The sequence below is a fragment of the Carassius carassius genome, chromosome 22 (assembly GCF_963082965.1).
Source record: "Carassius carassius chromosome 22, fCarCar2.1, whole genome shotgun sequence".
NCBI classification, from domain to species: Eukaryota; Metazoa; Chordata; class Actinopteri; order Cypriniformes; family Cyprinidae; genus Carassius; species Carassius carassius.
The window spans coordinates 18,730,788-18,757,646 of NC_081776.1; the positions used below are offsets into that span (position 1 = coordinate 18,730,788).

Below are 26,859 nucleotides of genomic sequence, written 5' to 3' on the forward strand. Positions count from 1 at the left end.
CCAGGGTACACCTTTATCTTTTTTTAGTTTATGGGGTGTACACGTTATGCTCTGTGGAATCAAAAGAACCGACGATGAATTATTGGTGACTAACTTGTTCGCACCATAAGCATTAGAAACAAAAGTTCACCCGCCAGAACGGCTGATTGAGGAACATTTTTATGGCGTTTTGGTTGGTGTTAATCGACCTAGCAGTGGGAAAAAAATTTATCCACACACCTTTTTTTAGGGCCCATCTTCGTATGGTTCTTGGAGGAATTTCCTCTTCAGCATCAGTTAGATACCGTTTATACGAAATCCTGTGTAGAGGCTCGCTCATTGTGTCTGTAAATCATATGTGACATATTGATGAAATTAAGAACAACATTGAGGATTAATCATAAAACCCAAAGGGTTAACGTTAAACATTTGTAATAAAGATAGAATGTTATGTATTGCTACATCACATTAATACTCTTTGAAGAGATAACAAACCTTGAAAACAGAAAAATAAGATAAGTTACTTGTTATAAAGGAGCAATTAATTAAAAAGGATAGTGAAAGTTCTGTAATCCTTTACTCACCCTCAAGTTGTTCTAAACCTGTAAGATTTTCTTCCCTGTTGAACACAAAATACGGTAAGCTATTTTGAAGAATGCAGGTAACCAATGCTCTGTGGAATCAAAAGAACCAACGATGAATTATTGGTGACTAACTTGTTCGCACCATAAGCATTAGAAACAAAAGTTCACCCGCCAGAACGGCTGATTGAGGAACATTTTTATGGTGTTTTGGTTGGTGTTAATCGACCTAGCAGTGGGAAAAAATTTTATCCACACACCTTTTTTTAGGGCCCATCTTCGTATGGTTCTTGGAGGAATTTCCTCTTCAGCATCAGTTAGATACCGTTTATACGAAATCCTGTGAAGAGGCTCGCTCATTGTGTCTGTAAATCATATGTGACATATTGATGAAATTAAGAACAACATTGAGGATTAATCATAAAACCCAAAGGGTTAACGTTAAACATTTGTAATAAAGATAGAATGTTATGTATTGCTAGAATAAAAAAAATGCATCGTCTGAAATCCATCCGTCAATGCGCGCGCAGCAGCGCACTGTCTGCATGGCGCAATGCCTTGATGATATAATAAAACTGCATAATTCGATTTTAAAGGTAAAAAAAAATATTTAAAAGAATCCTAAAATGTTTTAATGTTAGTGCAAATACATTACAAATGTCAACAATTTAGTTAATTAAAAAAGCAGTTTGATGACGTCATTAAGGGGAAAAAAAACGTTGCCTGAGGCGCGAATTATGTGACTGCACCGAGGATTGGAGACGGGAAGAAACAAGTCGATTATGTTCGCGCTAATTTAGTGGGTGGAGGATGAAAAATTCTCAATTCTTCCAACTGCACATATTAGAGGATTTGATGAGGATGAATACTCAGCGGGTCTAGAAGAAAATGACGTTTACTTTGTGGAGTGGCACCAAGGCGTCAAAAAGCCGAAAGGCGGGTGGCCGGTTTTTGAGGCCTCCATCATCAAGATAGCAGGTAACGTTACCTATTTTTATTATCCTATCCACCTTATTCCTGACGAGCCTACTGCGTTTTGATTTATGGGAGGTAACTTACTTCCCGTTTTGGAGAACTTCCATTCCATGAGTAGGATAATGTCCCCAGTTTTTAAAATAAACGTATAGTTGCATTCATAGAGCTTTGACAAGACCCGTAAGACTTTTGTTCATCTTCGGAACACACATTAAGATATTTTTGATGAAATCTGAGAGCTGTCTCACTCCTCCATAAGGGATTGAAACTTGCTGGCCCAGAATAGTTATTAAAGTCATCGTTAATATAGCCCAAGTGACAGTGGCGGAGCCCCTGTAGTCACTTGGACTATTTAAACAATGTCTTTAATATACTCTTATGTCATCCTTTATTATCTGGATACACTTATAACAAGACGTCAGTAAAATATTCATAAAAAAAAAATATATATATATATATATATATATATAATTAAAATCATCAGGACCGTGATGTGACTTGATCAGCATTATTCTATCTCTTCAGAAAGGGAGAGAACGTTACAAATAAAACTTAAGGAGCTTGAAGAACAGCTACCCAAGCCAGACACTCTTAAGAGAAAGAGTAAACCTTCAATGAAACTCCTAGAGGCCACAGATGTGAGAGAGGAACCAGCAGCTAAGAAAAAGGTTAGTGTTTCCCATATGTGAATATATTTATATGTTATATATAACATATTTATGAATACATATAAATGTACTTGTTTACAGTCAATGATGTGTGTTTAAGGGACAGCTCACATACCTGCCAAATGATCTAAAGTTGTGGAATGAAAGAAAAATTGAACATCTACAGCGTGTGAAAAATCAGCTGAGAGAAGAGAACATGAATCTAAATAAAGATAAAGAAAATGAGAGGCTGAAAAATGAAATACTTAAAAGTAAGTACTGTAATGTTACTATATATATTTAAAATGAAATACTTGATAGTACTCTGTACTATATATATATATATATATATATATATATATATATATATATATATATATATATATGTATATGTGTGTTTAATTTTACGTTCACAGAAATCCCACCTCTCCTTCTGGCTACAGAGCACTTACTCCAGGAGGTTAGAATAATTGTTTACATGATGTAACAGTTATGCCTTAATTTATTTTACTAATGACAATGCTCCACATTTCCTTGCCTTTTAAAACTTTTTAAGACCTTTGGAGTTTTTTGCTTGCTCGGTAGTAATATTTCTGCCTACTTATTTCAGCCCGTGAAATCAAATGCAGATGCCCCTGACGTAAGATTTAAATCTAATTAAATAATTTGTCATTATCATTATTGTTGTTTTTGGTGCAGTTTACAATAGCTTATGGAATCTGTTGCAGATGTTCATGATGTCAAAGACTCCATCTCATGTTCCCCTCTCACATACTCCTAAAGTAAGTATTAGCTGCTTTTTATGTTATGTCTATGCCACATGCTATTATGTCACATACTAAGCACAACTATTGAAATAATGACTTTTCTAATAGATTTTTTTTACATTTATAATAAACCATGAAATTAATTAAAATAATTGTGAAGAAATTACAACAGAACAAGTTGTACTTCAGACCACAGCTACATGCAAACTACTATACTGTATATTAAATCTCTGCATTTTGTGGTATAATTATCCTGCTACAAGAGCCACAGTTACATCTTTAGATCAGTAGATAAACTTATATTGTAAACAATTGTCCAGTACTATTGCTAACATATCCATTTACCATATTTATTTTTAGCCTGTGGAATCAAATGCAGATGTCCTTGATGTAAGTTATGCATTTTAACTATTGTCTTTATTTTATTTTTTACATTCAAATATACTTGGCAAGTCAGGGACATTATTCATAGCATCCTAGTGATTTGAACATGACTGTGCTAGATAAACAATAGTTCACCGAAAATTGATATATCTCATAATTTACTCACCTTTGTGTTTACTCATGTTTGTGTGACTTTTTTCCTCAGCATATGTTCTGATGGAGATATGGTGACTATATGCATATATAGTCATTAACATAGTGTTTAAAGGGATAGTTCACCCAAAAATTTAATTTCTGTCATTAATTTCTCACCCTAATGTTGTTCCAAACCCGTGAGACCTAAGTTCTTCTTCAGAATACAAATTAAGATATTTTAGATGAGTCTTTATTCAGTTCTTACAATTTATTCTCTTCCGTATCAATCTCAGAAGCTGTTATTTTTTTATGCACAAAAAGTATTCTCGTCGCTTCATAACATTAAGGTTAAACCACTGGAGTCACATGGACTATTTTAACAATGTCTTTGGCCTTGAAAGTAGTTATGATGATGTATGATGCCTATGGAGGGGTCAGAAAGCTATCGAATTTCATCAAAAATATCTTAATTTGTGTTCAGAAGATGATCGAAGAGCGAAAGTCTTACGGGTTTGGAACGACATGAGGGTGAGTTATTACTGACAGAAATGTCATGTTTGGGTGAACTACCCCTTTAACACATGCACAGAGCACTAGATGGAGTAATTGAATTAATCATGATCATGAAGTTGATTGCTTGTGTCAAGATTTATAGTAGAGGTATATTTTGGAGGAATGCTTTGGTCTGTTCTCACCCAAAATCCACTAGATTGCTTCAGAAGACATTTATTAAACTACTGGAGTCTTACTGGAACTACTGGAAACTTACAATTAAATTTTTTCGGTCTTTTTCAGAACATGTAAACTTTGTCACTTGCGTACACCAAATATATATATCCATATATATCTATATACCCGTCCTGTATATACCTCCATCAAAATATGAGTCACAAGTCTTACAAGGAGTAATGTTTTGATAGTTGTGCAACATTGTGATATTTGATACTTGTAAAAAATATTTTATGAGGCTCAGTGTTGTGTATTGTTTTTAATGAGTATTCTGCTTTACAGGTGCCGAAGGCTCCATCCAATGCTTCTCTGTCTGCTAAAGTAAGTAATTTGTTTTTGCCTTGCCAAAATACATGGTGTAGTTACGAGTCATTGCTTTGTTAATTCTTAAAGGAACACTCCACCGTTTTTTGACCAAGTATGGTGACACAAAATAAAACATGGCGCTTTTCTAAGCGGGTAAAAAGGATAACTATAATGTATAGCGGAATAGCACTGGGAGCACTTCGACTCGGCGCAGTAATATCATCACTCCTGAAAAATCTTCTCCCCCTCTCCCTCTCACTTCTGTCATTAGAACCAACGTGACTTTTTACTCCGCCGAGTTGAAGTGCTCCCAGTGCTATTCCGCCATACATTATAGTTATCCTTTTTACCCGCTTAGAAAAGCACCACGTTTTATTTTGTGTCACCATACTTGGTCGTGTAACTGTATTTAAATAGAGAAACGTGGAGGTGTTTGGTCGCTTCTAACTTCATCTCTGTCTTGTCCCTAATGAATGAACTGGGCTGAGTTAAGTGCTATCAAACTGTCTCCGCGCGCCAGAGCGATTTGAGTGCATGCACTGAGATGAGAGAGGTGTGTATCAACTCGTCTTAGTTAAGGGAATAACATAGTTTAATATGAAAAAACGGTGGAGTATTCCTTTAATAAAGTATGTAAAGGTTTGTAGGTAAGCTCTTCCTCATTTCCTTTAGAGTTTACCAGCAACAGTCTGTCTGTAATAACATTGTTGACTTTCATTTTGTTTTAATTTTATTTTTTTAGTGTTCCAGTGATGCTAACTATGTAAGTACTTTTTGCTGAGGATTTAGGTCTGTACATACAGATTTGTTATGAATTTCTGCAATGGGTGAAATGGCTAAATAAAAACTTAAACAAGTTTTAAAGATTTGATTTGAAAATAATGTATATTATAAATCTCTTTTTATGTGATCACAACCACAGGTGGAGTTAGCACATGCCACGGGCATAAAAATCCTAAAGCATCAATGGACTTCTGCCCTGCAGGCCCAAACAGCCACTTCAATGGTGCGTGTTCTTTTAATGGCCACCTTCCCACTAGAAGTTCTGATCCACAGCAATTTGAAAGGTAAACAGTTTCAAAGGCCAAGTCAAATTCTTAGATATTAATCTGAGTAGTCTAAAAAAGGCTAATTCTACATCTAACATACCCATACAAATATCTTTCAAACCCAGTTATTTTTCTTTACTTCCAATGTTGAGGTGAACAAAAATATTTGGAAATCTATAACTAGTCAGAAGACAATTGTGCATGCCCTCTGTACCCTATTCAAATGTTTGTGTATCATGTATTGTCTTTTGTAGGGGGAAAGAGTAAAACTGACGGTAGTGCAGAGAGAAGACATGCCCTTGACAAGGAAACCATGGGAGCCATATTTGGTAAATCAAGACTTGCAGCGTGTCTGAAATGTTTGAGTAGATTTGTATTTGAATTTACTTTACAACCGTTAAAAAAGTACGTTCTATATGAAAGAATTTTGGACATTGGTAAGTCACATGACAGTAACAACATGGTTGATTTAGTGGTGTCATTTACGCCACTTCACTGCCAGTCATAAATCCCTCGCGTAGCCTCATGGTATAGTAAAGTGTCCATTGTATGTACACTTCAGAATCTCTGCATAAGTAGTAGGTCATCAGGATAATTTTTGCTTACTATTTTTTTAAATACAATGAATTTGGACATGCTACTCTGTTGGCGTATTGTTTTTCATATACTATAGAGAAGTATTTGATTTCGAACGCAGAGTTGGTGAAAGGAAACTTTACTCGAAAATTTCAGTTAAAGAAAATTGTCATTTACTCACCCTCATGTCATTCCAAACCTGTAAGATTTTAGTTCATCTTCGTAACAGAAATTAATATCTTTTTGATATAAAATCTGAGATGTTTTCTGTCCCTCCTTTGACAACTATTTAACTACCACTTTGACGCTTCAAAAAGTTTCATAAGGAGAATGTAAATGCTAATTGACCCTTTTCAGGGAGTTTGATTGACAGGTGATCTGACCAATCATAATCACTGCGTGAGAACATGGTGGGGTGTGAGAGCGGCGTGGCTTGTCGGACATAGCAACCGTAACTTTAAGGGGGGCGGGTCTTTACGAACGGTCAATTGAGCGATTTAGTCAATTTTCTGAAGAGACACGATCGCTTTATAATGATCAGTGTCAGTATAGTTTTATTTAATGCCATGTCAGCATCTGTGACAAAAAATAAATAAATCAAATTCAAGTTACATTTTCAATTCATTCCTATGGAAGTTGAGCTTCTTGCTCACTTCTTGCTCCATAGAAATTAATTGAAAACGCTGGCTCTGCTCCGCGCCAGTGGACACCTGGCCGTCATTGACATAGGCAGTGGCAAAATACACGGCAATGGAGGGACAGAAATCTCTCAAATGTTATTAAAATATCTTCAGTTGTGTTTAGAAGATGAACGAGAGTCTTAACAGGGTTAGAACAACATGAGCGTGAGCGTGAGTAATGACAGAATTTTAATTTTTGGGTGCATGAACTAACCCTAAAATATATCAGTCATTTTTGTCTCTTACAGTGGCAGTCAAGAAGAGGTTTCCCAATGTGTCCAGAGGAGCTTTGGGTATTGCAGTGAATTCCAAGCTGGGGGAACTGAGACTGCTTAAAAAAAAAGGAGCTAATTTTGTTATTGTTTTTTTGTTGTTGTTTTTTAATTTATAGCATGTTCCTTACTTGATTTTTATTCAGGTGTGTTATATGTTCACATTTTAGACAGAAAATAAAGATTTTATTCAAATGTTACATTGTGAATGTATTTTGTTGGACTGAAATATATGCAGGGCAAAATATATATAAAATATATATTTATATATATATATATATATACAAAAAATGGCCAAAAATGTATTTGTAGAAAATATATTTAAGTAAATATATTCTGAAATATATTTGAAAATATATTTTTTGGCCATTTTTTGTATATTTTGAAATATATTTGAAAATATATTTAAAAACATATTTTCTTACCGTATCCGATACCAGTGTATAATACACTAACTTCCGAAACTCTTACCTCAGGAGGACCCTCAATCTCATCCCGAACTTCTTGAGTAATGTTAGGCACGATAACAGGAATAACATCAGTCCCTGCTCTTGAAACACCACCTTCAATTTCACGTTCTTTATGCGGACAAACATGACGTTTATGACCAAAATCGCCGCAAACAAAGAACCTCATACTACCGGTTGTTGCGTAAACCATAAATGTCTTCTCTTCATGTTTAACATGAAAAGATATATCCAACGTTCGCTCGGAGGAATCCAAAACCATGTTTACTTGACCTAAACGACATCACATGTTTTAGAGCTGAGTGTTTACATCCCAGAGAGATTGTTTTAAACGGACTAACAATTTTTCCGAAACTAACAAACTCGCACTCCAATACTTCGTTAGTTATGAATGGGGGCAAATTTGAATTCGTAATTTTAGAAGAAGCCATTTAGAGTGGAGTGACTGGACTAAATCATCATTTACAATAAGGCCAAGGAATGTTCATTCGAGAAGCAGAGGAAATATTTTCATGGCCTACCACCTCTCCTGTCGCAACAAGCACATCCTCAACCATTACCCCATCAGCAGGTACACACCTGAATCCATTGCGTAATGATAACGCCTCAACCTGAGATGCCATCCCTCCGCGTAAACACTCACTTTGACAACAATTAAAAAAGACTTACCAAAACATGCAGAATCAAAATGAAAAAAACCCACCACTCAGTCTTCTCCCCACCACCACTCTTGCACGTGCAAACTCCCAGAATGCCCAGAGAGAGAGAGAGAGAGAGAGAGAGACCTTTAAAATCAGATTTATTTTACATTTAATTTTCCAGAACATAATCCAAAAGAAAATAAATATTATATAAACCAACGTCTTAAAACATTTTTCAAAACACCTTAAAAATCCTAAGGAGAGAAAAAAATAATAATATAAGAAAATAATAATAAAAATAAAATAAAATAAAATACCAATACAACAAACTCTTTTATAACACTCCAAAATTTAACTGATAATCTTGCCCTCCACGGGGCTTACATAACAAGACACTTTTGGTTCCCAACATCAAAAAAAAAAAAAAAGGTCTCAATATCATTGATCATTTCATAATAAGCAAACTCCAGCATCAAGCGTCCCTTTATAAAACCTTTTAACATATGCACTGGATCTACTCTGCTTAAATTGAGAGTCTTGTTTTTCCTGGTTAACCAAATTGCCATCTTTGCTTTACCAAAAATAACATTCAGTAATACAACTTTTTGTTTATTTGTAGCACTATATTTTGGCCCAAATATAAATAACCCATTAGTAAACAAGAAACTCAACCTTTGACAAACATATTTTAGCACCCAAAAAAGTCCACTTAATCTTGAACATTCAACAAAAAGATGATTAAATGTTTCAGATTCCCCACAAAAATTACACTCTACACTATGCAAAGAATCCAGATGTGAATTGTATCTGTTTATAGCTATTGTCCAATGTACAATCCGCCACTGAAAATTACCCAATCTTTTCTCAGTGGGCTTCTTTTACAGGGACCTCCAACTACCTTTCGGGGAAGATCCTTGCTCAGCCATTCCGATCCACTTTGACTCTATTACTTTGTCAAGAGCTCTTAAATTAAGAGCTGTAACAAAAATCATATACAGGGCTTTTTTAGAAAGATTTTCGAAGTTTCCAATTTCAGGTGTTCTAAAAGTCAATAGACTCCCTTCAGTCTCTTCCTAATCTCCCACTTCCACAGACACACGTATTTCAGGAAATAATCCATCAAAGTTCTCCAAATGTAATATACGAAGACAGAAGAGATTCTTTATTTCCTCCAGCAATCTTTGAAGGACTCAAAGAGACTGAATTTCTATTTTAAGACACAAATCTTCCACTGTAATCCACTGGTTATTAATCTTTAAACGTCCAATTTTATCGGATTATTACGAGTGCCTGAGTTTAGCAGTTCAGTAGACAAAAGTCCATTAAAAAACAAAGGTTCCTCTGCCACACTTGTAAAGCTGAAGCATAAAAAGATGTTAGTCCATTAAAGTCCATATTCTTCAAGTTCATTAAAAACAGATGTCTGTCAAGACCCAGATGACGCACCCTCCTCAAGAGGGCACATGCCACTTCCATCTAGTTCTGATCTTGATAATAAAGAAGCCTTTGGACAGTCTTAAGACGAAAAGCCGCATACCTGGATTTTAATTCAATTAGGCCTTGTCATTCAGGAATAACTGGTAGGTCTTCTGTTGAATGTTCAAGACACCACAAAGCTTCCGTTCTACTCCAGTTTAACTATGCAGATGATGCCTTTTCATATAAACATAGACACTTACTGATTGTTTACATCTTTTTGATTCTTGACAAATACAGCAATATCATCTGCATATGCGGTCATCTTAATTTCATTATGAATACTATTTCCTATACATATACCAGACACATTTATCCTAAAGAAACACAACAAAGGTTCAACTGCTAATGCATACAACTGACCAGACAAAGGGAATCCCTGTCTGATTCCCCTTTGCATTTGAATTGGTGGAATTAAATCTCCTCCAATTTTCACTAAACATGAAGCATTTGTATACAAAACCTTAATCCAGGATAAAAAAAACAATCACCACAACCAAACGCTTTAAGTGTTCTGAATAAATACTCATTGTCTACACAATCAAATGTCTTCTCTTGATCTAAAGATAGAAGACCTAAATTGGACCTATAAATCTCTCACTAGAAAAATATTATCATAAATTGTTCTATTCGGAAAACAATATGATTGATCCTTATGAATGATATTACCAAATCTATTGACCAAAACCTTTGCTAGTAGTGAGGATGGAAACGGGTCTCCAGTTCTTCATGAGACTTATGTCTTCTTTTTTGGGAATAAGAACAAGACCAGCCCTCTGGCAGCCCCTGGGAAGACATTGTTCCTAGTAACATTTCTGTACCACCTAATAGAAGTCTTTACCTCACATGACTTTATAAAATTTCCTCAGCAGACCATCAATACCTGGTGCAGGACCAGGTTTCACCTGTTGTTTTGCTTCAGTCAGTTCTTGAAAAGAAAAAACACTGTCCAACCTCTCTCGCTGTTTTTCATTAAGAGTAGGAAGTTGTTCAATCAAGTCCTATGTACTCTGTGGATCACAGTTTTCAGTTCTAAAGAGTTCTGGTTAAAAGTCCACATCAATTTTCCTCATCTTCTTTGGGTCAGATGTTTTAGACCCATCTGGGAATGTCAGACAATGCATTATACTCTTCTTTTTTGAGACTTTTTCTAGATAAAAAAAAAAGGTGCATCCATACCATGTACTGACAGAAAACGTGACCTTATTAGTGCCCCCTTAGATTGCACTTGTAAAAGAGAGGTAAGAGCATTCTTTCTCTCATATATGTTCCCTTACGAAAGCTTCAGTCGATGCTGCGCTTCTCAGCGCATTGGGAAACGTCTTATTAGTGACCAGCTGTGAATGATGTGTGTAACACGTCGATAGAATTGACCCCGTAGTAATATAGCCTCGGTTGATGACGTCATCATGGCACGCTCCCGCAACACGGGGCTATAAATAGATACGCCACAGGTGCATCAACAGGTCTTTTGTCTTCAGATCATTCTGTGCATGTGTGCGTCAGGAAGATTCTTCTCGTCTGCAACAGATCTTCGTAGGATGAGTCAACGAAATGGTAAGTGTTGTGTTCCTCCATGCTCTCATCCTATGTATGAGCTGGAAACATGTTTACTGTTTTGTTTGTTTGGGGGAAGAGCACGCGGTTCTGGCTTTAGAGACAGGCGAGTGCGAGCATTGTGTACTGCTCTCAGTGAAGATGCTTCGTGCTCATCTGAACTATTTTCAGACTGCACCCACCTTTTCATCGGAGGGCTCTAGTGCAGATTTGCATGACGAACGAGCGACGGGCTCGTCCCTTTCGCTTGCGGTGTTACCGGATCCGCGCATCCTCTCTCATGATCTCGAAGCGCGCTCCGGTGCTTCTTCGGTTCACGAGGTGAAAGATATATCTCTTGGGTCTTTGGGCCATGAGAAGCCCGCCTCTGAGCATTCTTCTTGCGAGCGGAAGTCCCTCCTTCAGAAATACGTAACGAGTTCTGATTGTGCCAGTGGTTCCTGTGTTGTGATTCAACAGTAGCTTAGCACTCGCTGTCCTCCTGGAAACGCGATTGGGCTAGTTTTGGAGTAGTTTTGAGAAGCAAGTGGGCAGGATTTGTTTTGAAAACCTGGCAATCCTGACCTGAACACACATGCTGGAGATGTACTTCTAATCACAAAATGCCTTTACTGACGAGATGTGCATGAAATCTCATTCGATTTTTTGCACAGCCCTACTATCTAGTTAACAAAGCTAAACAGCGTTGCCCTTTGTGTAATAAGTTACAGAAACTGTTAAACGCACCAACTTAAATAATAAAATACACTTAACGTTACCTTTTGTGGTCCATAAACAACGCCTTCTACAGACAAAGAGGGAACTACTCCATCTTTCAAGAATAATGTTTGTGCGAATCCGGGATTAAACTGAATGAGATTGAGGAAGCTGTCCTCAGCAAAATGTGCTGCACATAGTTTTACATGTGGATTATAATTTTCGGGAACCAAGTTAAGCATAAATTGTAACCATTGATCTCTAAGGACAGCATCCTTGGGAAGGCCAGACAAAGATGATTGGAGTCCGAGATGAAAATACCAGCATTTCCACGACATGGCGACAAACACACTCTACAAATTCAACTCTTCCTTCTTCTCCATGAGAGCGCAACAAGACCATGCCCCTTTTTTGTGTATTCCTGTGGGCGGAGGTTAGTCAAAAAACAGTTCTAGTGACTGTAATGATTTCGTGTGGGCAAGGAAGAGGACAAAGGGGTCGGCAGGACTGCTGACGTATTTATTAAACAGAAAATAACTTAAACTTTGCAAACACCAAATGGTGACTTCTATTCTGACACGCTGTCACAGCACTTCCGATTTACTCCTTCCGGTTTCGTTTCCGGCTTCGCGTCAGCAGTCCGTCTCTCTCTCACTTGCTTTCCGTCTCCCCTGGCGGTTTATACTTTCTCCATGCCAATTACTGGAACAAGAAACAGGTGATGATAATTTCTGCCCAAACCACTCACTTACCGCTCGTCTCCTGATTCTCTCTCCCGCTGCAGACTTCGCTAAACCACACCCCCCCTGCCATAGTGACGTCATTACTGCAGGAAGTAGAAGGATGTAGTCCAAACTGGTCGTTCAATGTAGGCGAATTCTGTTAAATAAAGTATCTCGCTTGGCATTAAATTTTGAGCTTTAGAATTTTACAGATATTATCTCCTTTACGTGCAAGCATCGCCGACGACCCCAGTTTATTATTGTTTCACTTTCACAGCACGTTAAACATCACTCTCTTACTTGATCTGGACAAACTGTGCATCAATTGAAAGTTTAAAGACTCTAGCTTCGATATTTGACCAATATTTTGATAAAACATTGTTGCAGTGACAGTTATTTAGTAATTTATGTCAGGAGTGCAAAATAATAAATCCGTATTACAAATAGCATATTTTTACAATAGTAAACGACCAAATTCCACCCATGATTGCAAAAGGATGTTATTACAAACACTCGTTCGGGGTTCAAAGTGAGTCTTGAATAAAAGTGTACTAATAATTTAATAATTTGTCTGATGTAGCTTGATGCTAACGTTAGCTCTAATGCTACTAATAGCAGGTAGTTCACGTAAGGTCATAAGAAAATGTTTTGTTGTATTTTTATAGTAAGACTTTTGATAAATAAGGGCTAAATGCATACAGAGACTGAAGTGAGATCGCTGCTTTGTTGCTTTGTAAACATTGAAATTCCACAAAAAAGGCTGATAAAGGTGGAATAAAAACAAAAGAATAACGATAAAAGAATAATGCGGATAATGTGTCATACCTGGCAGAGGTGTGAAAGACTCGTTTGGTGAGAACAATAGAACCATGAATCTGGGAGTTTTCAAAGCCAAACACACATATAGAGCACACAGGAGTGTTTACATGTTTGATCTTACAGAGATGAAAAGTGCCATAAATCAATCTCATTAGCCTTCTCTAAAAAAACACATGACATGGCCTTAGAAAATATTTCATAAAATTCACAGTTTTACAGATTAGATTATGAAATTTCTAATGAAGTTTTGTTACATCAACTATTTTTAAAATACATTTAAAATATATATTTTTGTTTTTATGTTTGAGCTTATATATCTCTATTATCATAACAGTCTGAGTGATTCTGATTCCCGAACAGTAAACTTTGAAGTGTCAGCTTTGTGAAAAATGTTGATTGTGTATCTAGTCAGAAAGAATCATCAGCAGAAACCTTTTTATTTTGGGTATGTCATTTCTGTCTCCATGCCAAAAAAGGGGGGGGGGTGAATGGTAAGGGGTTATTTATACTCTAACAACAACATTACACACTAACTAAAGTTTGAAACATGGGATCACGAAGAACGGGACCTTTAACATCCATGTATGTATGCAACCAAAAATAAAAAACAAATTCTTACTACTTCACAATTCATTTTAAACTAAGGTGAGAAAACAAAAAAAAAAAACATTAAGTATGGAAATAAAGAGAAATATGTAAAGATAAATCAAACACCTCACACTCCTTACCACGCCAAAGACGCACATGTGCATGAGAGAGAGAGAGAGAGAGAGAGAGAGAGAGAGAGAGAGAGAAAGAAAGAGAGCCTCATAAAGAGCTGCTGGACACTAAATGTTGTTGTAGGAGCTGGAGATGTATGTGATATATATAAACTGCACAACAAAACACTGAATTACAATTACATTACAAAAGGGTGTTAAAGGCATGGCAAATTATTTGTTTACCGTGTTACTTAAATAAAGAGTACACAATAAACCCAGTTACTGTGGTAAAAAGCATGATTCCATGTTTATACTGCAAACACCAAAGTAAAACTACAGTTATGATGGGAGATCCATGATATGTGTTGTGGTTACTGAGGTTTTATTACACATGACATGGTTGAGCGACATGTTACTATGGTAAAAACATGTTAAATGCGTAGACTTCTATATGAACTCTTTACACCTCATGCGAATTTCAAATGAATATCACAATGAAATCTAACTTTATAATGCTGGCAAAGTCCGATTGAATGATCTGAACGTAAAACAGGTTGAATAGGACAAACAGCGTCCAGTATATGAAATTACTCATAATATTATTCATAAAAAAGGGACGATCAAAAAACCACAACTTGACCCCAAAGAACTAGTTGATTTTAGACCAATCTCGAATCTCCCTTTTCTGTCCAAGATACTAGAAAAAGGTAGTATCCTCACAATTACGTTCCTTATTAGAGAAAAATGGTATCTGTGAGGATTTCCAGTCAGGATTTAGACCGTATCATATTACTGAGACTGCTCTTATCATCTGATCGTGGTTGTATCTCTCTATACGTGGTATTGGATCTTAGTGCTGCGTTCGACATTATTGACCACAACATTATTTTGCATAGACTAGAACACTTTGTTGGCATTAATGGAAGTGCATTAGCATGGTTAAAATCATACTTATATGGCTGCCATCAATTCGTAGCAGTGAATGAAGAGAATGCGAATCATATCGATCACAAGTTGTCACGGTGTCTGGTCTGTGTTTCCCCGGGTGTCCACTAGTGGCCTCACTTCCCCATAGGCACCTCACCGCAGGCACTTCATTTCCCACAAAGCCTTGTCCCTTCATCACCGTAATTAGACACCTGTTAATTGCACTCAGGTGCGTTCACCTTCATCATCACTATCCTGTCTATTTAAACCGGTCTGTTTTCGATCTGTTTCATGGAGTCCTTATTTTCCGTCACCTGGTTTCCTCGTGTTCCCTCTAGTTTCGAGTTTCTTGTTTCCTGTTTGTTTGTTTCTGGACTGATTTTTGGTTATGACCCCCTGCTTGTTTTGATTCTGATTTTTGGATTACCCAATAAACACACACTGCTCTTGGATCTCTCGTCTCCGGTGTCCAGATCGTTACAGAAGGACTCCATCAGATCAGATCCAGCGGTGTGGGATTTTGTCTCCGTTCCTCAGCCAGCATGGAGGAGTGGAGGAGAAGATTCATTAAATTAACCACCCTCCGTCAAAGGGGGAATGAGATGGGTGGTGTGGCACAAGAGTTCTGGACTTTGGCGGTAGGATTGGGGTATAATGATGAGGCCCTGAAGGACCTATTCAACGACTGCCTGGATGATCATTTGCCTGGGTGGGAGATGAAGGGGCTGGAGATCCTGGACTTTTGGGGGTTCACCAGTTACCTTCAACACCATAGTCAATGGGATACACAGACCCCACCCTTCTCTCCAGACACGATGGCCGCCAGCCCAGCACCGCAACACAAGGTGGCCGCCAACCCAGTGCCACTGCACAAGATGGCCACCAGCCCAGAGCCACAGCACGAGATGGCTGCCGACCCAGCGCCTCTGCGCAAGATGGCCGCCAGCCCAGCGCCTCTGCGCAAGATGACCTTCCAGAGTCGAATCAGGTTCCCGTTGACCCTCCAGAGTTGGGTCAGGTTCCCGTTGACCTTCCAGAGTCGAATCAGGTTCCCGTTGACCCTCCAGAGTTGGGTCAGGTTCCCGTTGACCCTCCAGAGTTGGGTCAGGTCACCATTAACACTCCAGAGTCGGGTCAAGTCACCGTTAACACTCTGGAGTCAAGTCACCAGTGTTCTTCATGGGCAAAGTCAAGTCACCAGTGTTCTTCATGGGCAAAGTCAAGTCACTGACTATCTTCATGAGCAAATGCAAGTCACCATTGATGTTCATGAGCAAAATCAAGTCACCAATGATCTTCATGAGCAAAATCAAGTCACCAATGATCTTCATGAGCAAAGTCAAGTCACCAATGATCTTCATGAGCAGAGTCAAGTCACCAATGATCTTCCTGAATCCAGTCAAAACACCATGGATCTACCAGAGTCTCTCCACGTCTCTGCTGAACTACCAGAGCCTCTTCACGTCTCTGCTGAACTACCAGAGCCTCTCCACGTCTCTGCTGAACTACCAGAGTCTCTCCATGTCTCTGCTGAACTACCAGAGCCTCTCCACGTTTCTGCTGAACTACCAGAGCCTCTCCACGTTTCTGCTGAACTACCAGAGCCTCTGCTTGTCTCTGTGGAACTTCCAGAGCCTCGTCACGTCTCAGCTGAACTCTCTGAGCGCTCGACTTATCCTGTCGTGGCCATGGAGGCCACCCTTAACCTGTTCATGTTCTCTGTTTCAGACTTGCATAACCAGACTTGCTTTCCTGTGTCATCGATCCCACTGTGGTGGTCTTCTGCGCCGTCCTGGTGGGCTTCGGTCTCGACCACACGGCTGTCGGGTCTTCTGCGCTGCCCTGGTGGGATTCTGTCTCGACCGCACAGATGTGGTGGTCTTCTGCGCCGCCCTGATGGGCTTCTGTCTCGACCGCACGGCTCCAGTTCCACCTGATTCACCGGGATACTTGCCCTGTCGGCTCGGCCCTGGGCCCCGAACTTTCTGTTCCCTCCAGGTCTTGTGTTTTGTTTCTTGTTTTTTTTTTTCTTTCCATTTCCTTCTGTGGACCTGGCCCTCCATCCCTCCCCCTTGTCCTCCATCGGTCCTCCTCCCTCCTGGTTTCCTTGTTGCTGTTTTGTTTTTGTTTTTGGCACTTCCTGTCTCTGTGTCCCTCTATTACCTGTCCCTCCGTCACTCACCCCGGTCCTCCGCCGGTCCACCTCCATCCTGGTCTCTGTGTTCCTTGGTTTGTTCTTGTGTTCGAGTGAAGCATCTGGTAGCTGCTCCGTAGAGGAGGGGGTAATGTCACGGTGTTTGGTCTGTGTTTCCCCGGGTGTCCACTAGTGGTCTCACTTCCTCATAGTCACCTCACCGCAGGCACTTCATTTCCCACAAAGCCTTGTCCCTTCATCACCGTAATTGCACACCTGTTAATTGCACTCAGGTGCCTTCACCTTCATCGTCATTATCCTGTCTATTTAAACCGGTCTGTTTTCAGTCTGTTTCATGGAGTCCTTATTTTCCGTCACCTGGTTTCCTCGTGTTCCCTCTAGTTTCAAGTTTCTTGTTTCCTGTTTGTTTGTTTCTGGACTGATTTTTGGATTACCCAATAAACACACACTGCTCTTGGATCTCTCATCTCCTGTGTCTCGATCGTTACACAAGTGCAGTATGGAGTACCTCAAGGTTCAGTACTCTTCACACTTTTCATGTTACCCTTGGGAGATATCATCAGGAAACATGTTGTTAGCTTTCACTGTTATGCTGATGATACTCTGTATTTCTTTGCAGCCCGGTTAAACACACCAATTTGAAAATTGAATGGAATGCATAGTCGATATAAAAAACTTGTGACTAGTAATTTCTTACTGCTAAATTCTGAAAAAAAAACAGAGGTGTTAATTATAGGACCTAAAACTCTTCATGTAATAACCTGAAAGAATACTGTCTAAGATTTGATGGCTGCTCTGTCAATTCTTCGTCATCAGTTAGGAACCTAGGTGTGCTATTTGATAGCAATCTTTCCTTAGAAAGCCACATTTCTAGCATTTGTAAAACTGCATTTTTCCATCTCAAAAATATATCTAAATTACGGCCTATGCTCTCAATGTCAAATGCAGAAATGTTACAACTCATTTGAAAGTAATGGAGCTTCATATAACATTATCCAAAGTCAAAGTCACCTTTATTTATATAGCGCTTTAAACAAAATACATTGCGTCAAAGCAACTGAACAACATTCATTAGGAAAACAGTGTCAATAATGCAAAAATGATAGTTAAAGGCAGTTCATCATTGGATTCAGTTATGTCATCTCTGTTCAGTTAAATAGTGTCTGTGCATTTATTTGCAATCAAGTCAACGATATCGCTGTAGATGAAGTGTCCCCAACTAAGCAAGCCAGAGGCGACAGCGGCAAGGAACCGAAACTCCATCGGTGACAGAATGGAGAAAAAAACCTTGGGAGAAACCAGGCTCAGTTGGGGGGCCAGTTCTCATCTGACCAGACGAAACCAGTAGTTCAATTCCAGGCTGCAGCAAAGTCAGATTGTGCAGAAGAATCATCTGTTTCCTGTGGTCTTGTCCTGGTGCTCCTCTGAGACAAGGTCTTTACAGGGGATCTGTATCTGGGGCTCTAGTTGTCCTGGTCTCCACTGTCTTTCATGGATGTAGAGGTCCTTTCTAGGTGCTGATCCAGCATCTGGTCTGGATACGTACTGGATCCGGGTGACTGCAGTGACCCTCTGATCTGGATACAGACTGGATCTGGTGGCCACGGTGACCTCGGAACAAGAGAGAAACAGACAAATATTAGCGTAGATGCCATTCTTCTAATGATGTAGCAAGTACATAGGGTGTTATGGGAAGTGTTTCCGGTTCCGGTTTACCTAATTAATGCAGCCTAAAAATCCTTTAACGGATTTGGATAATAAAAGCATATTAGTATGTTATGTGTATGCCAGGTTAAAGAGATGGGTCTTTAATCTAGATTTAAACTGCAAGAGTGTGTCTGCCTCCCGAACAATGTTAGGTAGGTTATTCCAGAGTTTGGGCGCCAAATAGGAAAAGGATCTGCCGCCTGCAGTTGATTTTGATATTCTAGGTATTATCAAATTGCCTGAGTTTTGAGAACGTAGCGGACGTAGAGGATTATAATGTAAAAGGAGCTCATTCAAATACTTAGGTGCTAAACCATTCAGGGCTTTATAAGTAATAAACAATATTTTAAAATCTATGCGATGCTTGATAGGGAGCCAGTGCAGTGTTGACAGGACCGGGCTAATATGGTCATACTTCCTGGTTCTATTAAGAACTCTTGCTGCTGCATTTTGGACTAGCTGTAGTTTGTTTACTAAGCGTGCAGAACAACCACCCAATAAAGCATTACAATAATCTAACCTTGAGGTCATAAATGCATGGATTAACATTTCTGCATTTGACATTGAGAGCATAGGCCGTAATTTAGATATATTTTTGAGATGGAAAAATGCAGTTTTACAAATGCTAGAAACGTGGCTTTCTAAGGAAAGATTGCGATCAAATAGCACACCTAGGTTCCTAACTGATGACGGAGAATTGACAGAGCAACCATCAAGTCTTAGACAGTGTTTTAGTTATTACAAGCAGAGTTTTTAGGTCCTATAATTAAGACCTCTGTTTTTCAGAATTTAGAAATTACTCGTCATCCAGTTTTTTATATCGACTATGCAATCCATTAGTTTTTCAAATTGGTGTGTTTCACCAGGCTGCGAAGAAATATAGAGCTGAGTATCATCAGCATAACAGTGAAAGCTAACACCATGTTTCCTGATGATATCTCCCAAGGGTAACATATAAAGCGTGAAGAGTAGCGGCCCTAGTACTGAGCCTTGAGGTACTCCATACTGCACTTGTGATCGATAGGATACATCTTCATTCACTGCTACGAACTGATGGTGGTCGTATAAGTACGATTTAAACCATGCTAATGCACTTCCACTGATGCCAACAAAGTGTTCAAGTCTATGCAAAAGAATGTTGTGCTCAATTGTGTCAAACGCAGCACTAAGATCCAATAAAACTAATAGAGAGATACACCCACGATCAGATGATAAGAGCAGATCATTTGTAACTCTAAGGAGAGCAGTCTCAGTACTATGATATGGTCTAAATCCTGACTGGAAATCCTCACATATACCATTTTTCTCTAAGAAGGAATATAATTGTGTGGATACCACCTTTTCCAGTATCTTGGACAGAAAAGGGAGATTCGAGATTGGTCTATAATTAACTAGTTCTTTGGGGTCAAGTTGTGTTTTTTTGATGAGAGGCTTAATAACAGCCAGTTTGAAGGTTTTGGGGACATATCCTAATGACAATGAGGAATTAATAATAGTCAGAAGAGGATCTATGACTTCTGGAAGCACCTCTTTTAGGAGCTTAGATGGTATAGGGTCTAACATACATGTTGTTGGTTTAGATGATTTAACAAGTTTATACAATTCTTCCTCTCCTATGGTAGAGAATGAGTGGAACTGTTCCTCAGGGGGTCTATAGTGCACTGTCTGATGTGATACTGTAGCTGACGGCTGAATGGTTGCAATTTTATCTCTAATAGTATCGATTTTAGAAGTAAAGTAGTTCATAAAGTCATTACTGCTGTGGTGTTGGGAAATGTCAACACTTGTTGAGGCTTTATTTTTCGTTAATTAGTGAATTAGTGAAATTAGTGAAGTGACATTCAGCCAAGTATGGTGACCCATACTCAGAATTTGTGCTCTGCATTTAACCCATCCGAAATGCACACACACAGAGCAGTGAACACACACACACACACTGTGAGCACACACCCGGAGCAGTGGGCAGCCATTTATGCTGCGGCGCCCGGGGAGCAGTTGGGGGTTCGATGCCTTGCTCAAGGGCACCTAAGTCGTGGTATTGAAGGTGGAGAGAGAACTGTACATGCACTCCCCCCACCCACAATTCCTGCCAGCCCGGGACTCGAACTCACAACCTTTCGATTGGGAGTCCAACTCTCTAACCATTAGGCCACGACTTCCCCCAATTTAGCCACTGTATTGAATAAATACCTGGGGTTATGTTTGTTTTCTTCTAAAAGAGAAGAAAAGTAATCGGATCTAGCAGTTTTTAATGCTTTTTTGTAGGATATGTTACTTTCCCGCCAAGCAATACGAAATACCTCTAGTTTTGTTTTCCTCCAGCTGCGCTCCATTTTTCGGGCTGCTCTCTTTAGGGTGCGAGTATGCTCATTATACCATGGTGTCAAACTGTTTTCCTTAACCTTCCTTAAGCGTAAAGGAGCAACTTTATTTAAAGTGCTAGAAAAGAGAGAGTCCATAGTTTCTGTTACATCATCAAGTTGTTCTGAGGTTTTGGATATGCTAAGGAATTTGGATACATCAGGAAGATAACTTAAAAAGCAGTCTTTTGTGTTAGAAGTGATGGTTCTTCCATACTTGTAACAAGAAGTAGAATTTACAATTTTGGCTATATGAATTTTGCAAAGAACTAAATAATGATCTGAGATATCATCACTTGGCTGAATAATTTCAACACCATCAACATCAATTCCATGTGACAGTATTAAATCTAGAGTTTGATTTCGACAATGAGTAGGTCCTGAAACGTGTTGTCTAACACCAATAGAGTTCAGAATGTCTATAAATGCTGATCCCAATGCATCGTTTTCATTATCAACATGGATATTAAAATCACCAACTATTAAAACTTTATCTGCAGCCAGAACTAACTCGGATGTAAAATCACCAAACTCTTTAATAAAGTCTGTATGGTGCCCTGGTGGCCTGTATACAGTAGCCAGTACAAACATAACAGGGGATTTATCATTAACATTTGTTTCTCTGGATAATGTTATATGAAGCACCATTACTTCAAACGAGTTATACTTGTAGCCTGCCCTCTGAGAAATCCTGAAAACGTTGTTATAAATGGAAGCAACACCTCCACCTTTGCCTTTTAGACGTGGCTCATGTTTATAACAGTAATCTTGGGGGGTGGACTCATTTAAAATAATGTAATCATCAGGTTTTAGCCAGGTTTCTGTCAAACAGAGTACATCTATATTATGAGCAGTGATCATATTATTTACAAAAAGTGATTTCATAGAAAGCGATCTCATATTCAATAAGCCAAGCTTTATCATTTGTTTATCCATATTGCATCTGTTTTTTATTTGTTGAACCTCAATTAAATTGTTAATCTTAACTTGGTTTGGACGTTTTTTGTTTTTTCTAGTTCGGGGAACAGACACAGTCTCTATAGTGTGATATCTAGGTGAAAAAGTCTCTATGTGCTGAGAATTAACTGACCTCTGTGACGGGAGGCAGCTAGCAGACGGTCGGTTTAGCCAGTCTGTCTGCTTCCTGACCTGGGCCCCAGTTAGTCAAGTATAAACACTATTAGTCACTATAAGACTATTTGCCATATTTCTAGAGAGAAGAGTGGCGCCACCCCAGGAGGGATGAAGACCATCTCTTTTAAACAGGTCAGGTCTGCCCCAAAAGCCCGTCCAATTGTCTATGAAACCTATGTTATTCTGTGGGCACCACTTAGACATCCAGCCATTGAGTGATGACAATCTGCTATGCATCTCATCACCACGGTAAGCAGGGAGGGGACCAGAGCATATTACAGTGTCTGACATCGTGCTTGCAAGTTCACACACCTCTTTAATGTTATTTTTAGTGATCTCCGACTGGCGAAGTCAAACATCATTAGCGCCGGCATGAATAACAATCTTACTGTATTTACGTTTAGCATTAGCCAGCACTTTTAAATTTGCCAAGATGTCAGGCGCTCTGGCTCCCGGTAAACATTTGACTATGGTGGCTGGTGTCTCTATATTCACGTTCCGTACAATAGAATCACCAATAACTAGAGCACTTTCATCAGGTTTCTCAGTGGGTGCATCACTGAGTGGGGAGAATTAAATGTTTTGATGTTTTGATCGGAACAGAAGAGCGGTGTTTTGACCCACAACTACGCTGCCTCACCGTCACCCAGTTGCCCTGCTGCTGGGGCTCTGTTTCCGGAACCGAACAATGTACAGGAATCCCTGAGCTAGACACATCCAAAGCCGTATCTAGAGCCCTAACATTCTTACTGTCCTCAATTAAAGTTTGGATGCGTGTCTCTAATTCTGAAATCTTCTCTGTCAGCCTAACTATTTCCCTGCATTTATCACATGTGAATCCCTCATCAGCGACAGAGATAGATAAACTGTACATGTGGCAAGAGGTGCAAGTAACAATGACGGGAGAAGCCATTACTCACCGTGCTTGATGAAATATTCTTGCTGCGGTTGTTTGATGAACTTGTGAAAAACCGTTGATTGATGTCGGTAATCCGCTCCTCAAGTTTGGTGAAACGTTCTGTGAGTTGTTCTAACGTATCTGAAACAGCAGTGGAAGGATGGTGCGTCGGTTCCGCGTAAATTTCAGGTGGTGGTGGAGGTAGAAATTGGACTTCCTTTTGTTCCATCATCCACGAACACATCTTCCTCCTATGATTGAACTGGAAACAAAGTTTCTCAATCAGGACTCCAATGAGTGTTGCAGGAGGTGCTTGGATAAAACCACGCTTCCCTCTTCCAAACAAACTGACTTCCAATACACATGTAGAATACACATGTATGAGGCAACTTCTGGTGATTAGTTCCTATAAATGAGGTAGAAAACCCTACGAATAGGCTGTAATAAAAGTTAAATACATAGAAAGAATTCCACATGTAATATAAAACATACATGATACTTAAGATATATGTGAGGTAAATACTGGTAATCAATTCAGCTTATTGGAAGCAATTTTGAGACCGTTGTTTGTATTAAACCACAAGTGGGTTAAATTTCAGTCTTTTGGTTTTTAAGACAAAGTATCTGGAATTTACAGCTGCAGAAAGGAGGTTTAAGGTTTGTGGTGATCCAGGGCCATGGGAATGCCTTAGAATCCTTCGTTTCCTGATAAGACTGGGGATTTATGCACTGAATAGCTTGGGTGTGGCTCGACTGTGGCTTGATATCTTGAGGTCTGATGCGCAAGCCCACATAGTTTACTTTGGTTTTACACCACTGTCCTTTGTGGAGAGCAATCTTAGCTCCTGCATTTGTTAGTTGGTTCAGAACATGATCTATCTCCTTCAAATGATCAGTGACATGGGTACTCTTCATGAGTACATCGTCCACATAGCTAAGGCTGCCTCTGGTTCGTGCATCAGGGCATGCTTTGTTGAGGAAGATATTGAATTCTGCTGGTGAATTGGCATACCTGAAGGGGGACCGGGTTGGTCCTCTGGGTGCACAGGAATTGTCCAGAATCCTGAAGCTACATCCAGAGTTGACAGAATTGTTGCACCTTTGATTTTTGGAATTTCTTGGTCCAGCTGTGTAATGGGCCATCGTGATAAGGGCACCTGTTGGTTCAACTTACGATAGTCTATGGTGGGCCTCCATTTGCTGTTGGGTTTCAGGACTGGCCATATGGGGGCTGAATAGGTGCTGTTGCAAGGACGGATGACTCCGTTTTTCAACATTGAGTCGATGATTTCCTGCACAGGCTCATATGATGTAATTGGAATTTTGTACTGCCGTACAAAAGTTGGTGGCGCACTTGGGTGCGTCGGTATGCATACCGTGTGGATGTTGGTGAGTCCACAGTCCAAAGAGTCTTTTGCAAAGGAGTTTTTGTACTTATACGGGACTTTGTGAAGTCCCTGCCAGTCACTGTCAGTGTGGAGGGCATCTGCCTAGTTCAGAATTTGTTGGAGCTGAGCATTGAACCCTGCATACGGCTCTTCCACTGTAGAGTCGTCGGAGAGGCCCTTGACTGTGGTGACTACCGGTTCGATTGGTTCAGACACAGGTTGTGTTGAGATGGTGTACACAGCGAGGTGTGCGTCATCCAGAAGTTCTGATCTGCAGACGTTTTCTTGGGACACTGGCAGGATGGAGGTGATGGCAATGGTTTTGAAGGGTGCTGTGAAAACTCTGTGGTCAATGCTTTCTTCTGGCAGTAAGTGGGCTGGTATAGGGCCTATGACAGGTACAGAGATATCAAAGTCATGGAATGTTTGGCTGATGAGCCATCCCAGGTGACTTGCTCTAGGGATCTTGATGTCGTTGGCAGTACAGTTGTTGAACAGTACATACACAGCACGAGATGACACTTCCATGAGAGGTGTGGGTTCTAGAGTGAGTCCCAGTTTTAAGCAGTTCTGGGAAGGCTCGAAGAAACCCAGATTGTAGTTGAGGTTTTGGCTAGGTCGTATGTTAAGTGGATGCTTGGTGTAGGCAGGTATTGTGACCTCCTGTTCATTGGTCGTGGCACATAACTTCTGGTATGGTTTGCCCATATTGGAGATTCTTGAGGTTGACTGAAGTGCTTATTTGGCGAGACAGGGGAGCCCATATAGCTTAGTTCAAAGTGTCCACGTACGCATTGATTCTGACCATAATGTCTGCTTCGATGTAGATACCGTGTGGCAGGTTGGGGACAACGAAGAAGTAGTGTATTAGGGGTCTGTCGTTCCAGCACGTGTCTAAGGCACAGACAGTCTTAGAGGTAATCATGGTTAAGGAGCATGGATTCAGAGGGAGGCGGTTATGCTTGGTGGCATGTGGAAGTTCAGGCTTGTCTTTTTTAAGGCTCTGAAGAGCTTCAGGCTTATGGCTGAGTTTTTGGCCCATAAGGCTAGCACAGAGTCAGGTACTGTCATGCCTTGAATTTCTATAGCTGTTATCAATTGAAAGCCATTTGAGCCTGGTTCTGTGGTTTTGAATGCGCACAGAAGAGAAGTTTGACTCTTGCCATGTGGCACCAAGTTTCTGTGGAGCATTGTGAGTGAAAGGGATGGGTCTCCCGAACTTGGGCCCATAACTGTAGGTGCTTAAAGTCTATTATGGGTTCAAGGCGATTCAACAGGTCTTTGCCGATGAGAAGGGGGTATGTGTCCAACGGCGAGATGTACACAGGGTGTATAAGGCTCATTGGTCTGACGGTCAGGTGGATTGGGGCCACCTGCTCCAACCGCAGTCCCGTGTGGGAATAGGCTTGAACGTTGAGTGCACACTTTTGAAGTCTGAGGGTTCCACTGGTTCTTTTGGTTCTTTCTTGAATTTCTTCTAAGAGCTGAGTGGACATTAGGGTGATGTCGGCTCCCGTGTCTACTAGGGCCTCTAGTTTGACATGGTGTTCTAGCGTGATGGAGAGATAGAACTTCCTTGCCGCAACTTTCTCAATGAGGTCACCCAGAAGTTGAGGAACTGGAGTTTTGGGTTGAGACAGGTAGAGTGTTGTGGTTTGTTTGCTGTTGCTCGCAGGGGTGACAGACAACCAAGATGGCACTTTCTGGTACTTGAGTGGTTCCATTCTCCTCTGGTTGTTGGAGGTTTCCATGGTATGAGTTGACATGTGTCGGATCAGGTTCTGAATCTGTTGCTAGGCATTCAGGTTCAGTCTCTTGTTTCCTTGACAATGGTGTTATGGCAGCATTACTTGTCGTGTTTTGAGGGTGGTGAGTGTGAGAGAGGTGGTTATTGCTCTGGTTGATGTGTACCAGGTGGTCGCTGTTCCCTTGCTTCGCCTCTAGTCATGCTGAATCTGACTTGTCTTTCTTTTCCCATTTCCTGTCCTCATTGCGTTTGAAGAATTCTTTCATAAACATCTGCAGCATTTCTTGTGAACTGATACCTGGTGCAGTCTGTTGTTCTTGTGTGGACTCAGTGTGGGGTTGGTCTGATTGATGCCTGGGTGGATTTCATCATCGACCCCTTGGG

General features: G+C 39.9%; 1 protein-coding gene across 1 annotated transcript; it reads left to right on the forward strand.

Moving 5' to 3' along the window:
* The first annotated feature begins 2,309 nt into the window (after nucleotides 1-2,309).
* Nucleotides 2,310-7,280, forward strand: LOC132098416 (uncharacterized). The gene is made up of 10 exons (XM_059504534.1): nucleotides 2,310-2,454; nucleotides 2,599-2,642; nucleotides 2,793-2,822; nucleotides 2,911-2,964; nucleotides 3,310-3,339; nucleotides 4,480-4,518; nucleotides 5,246-5,266; nucleotides 5,426-5,570; nucleotides 5,807-5,881; nucleotides 7,057-7,280. Exons 1-10 carry the CDS (start codon nucleotides 2,400-2,402, stop codon nucleotides 7,197-7,199), a joined length of 636 nt encoding a protein of 211 aa, XP_059360517.1. The 5' UTR covers nucleotides 2,310-2,399; the 3' UTR covers nucleotides 7,200-7,280.
* The last annotated feature ends 19,579 nt before the right edge of the window (nucleotides 7,281-26,859 follow it).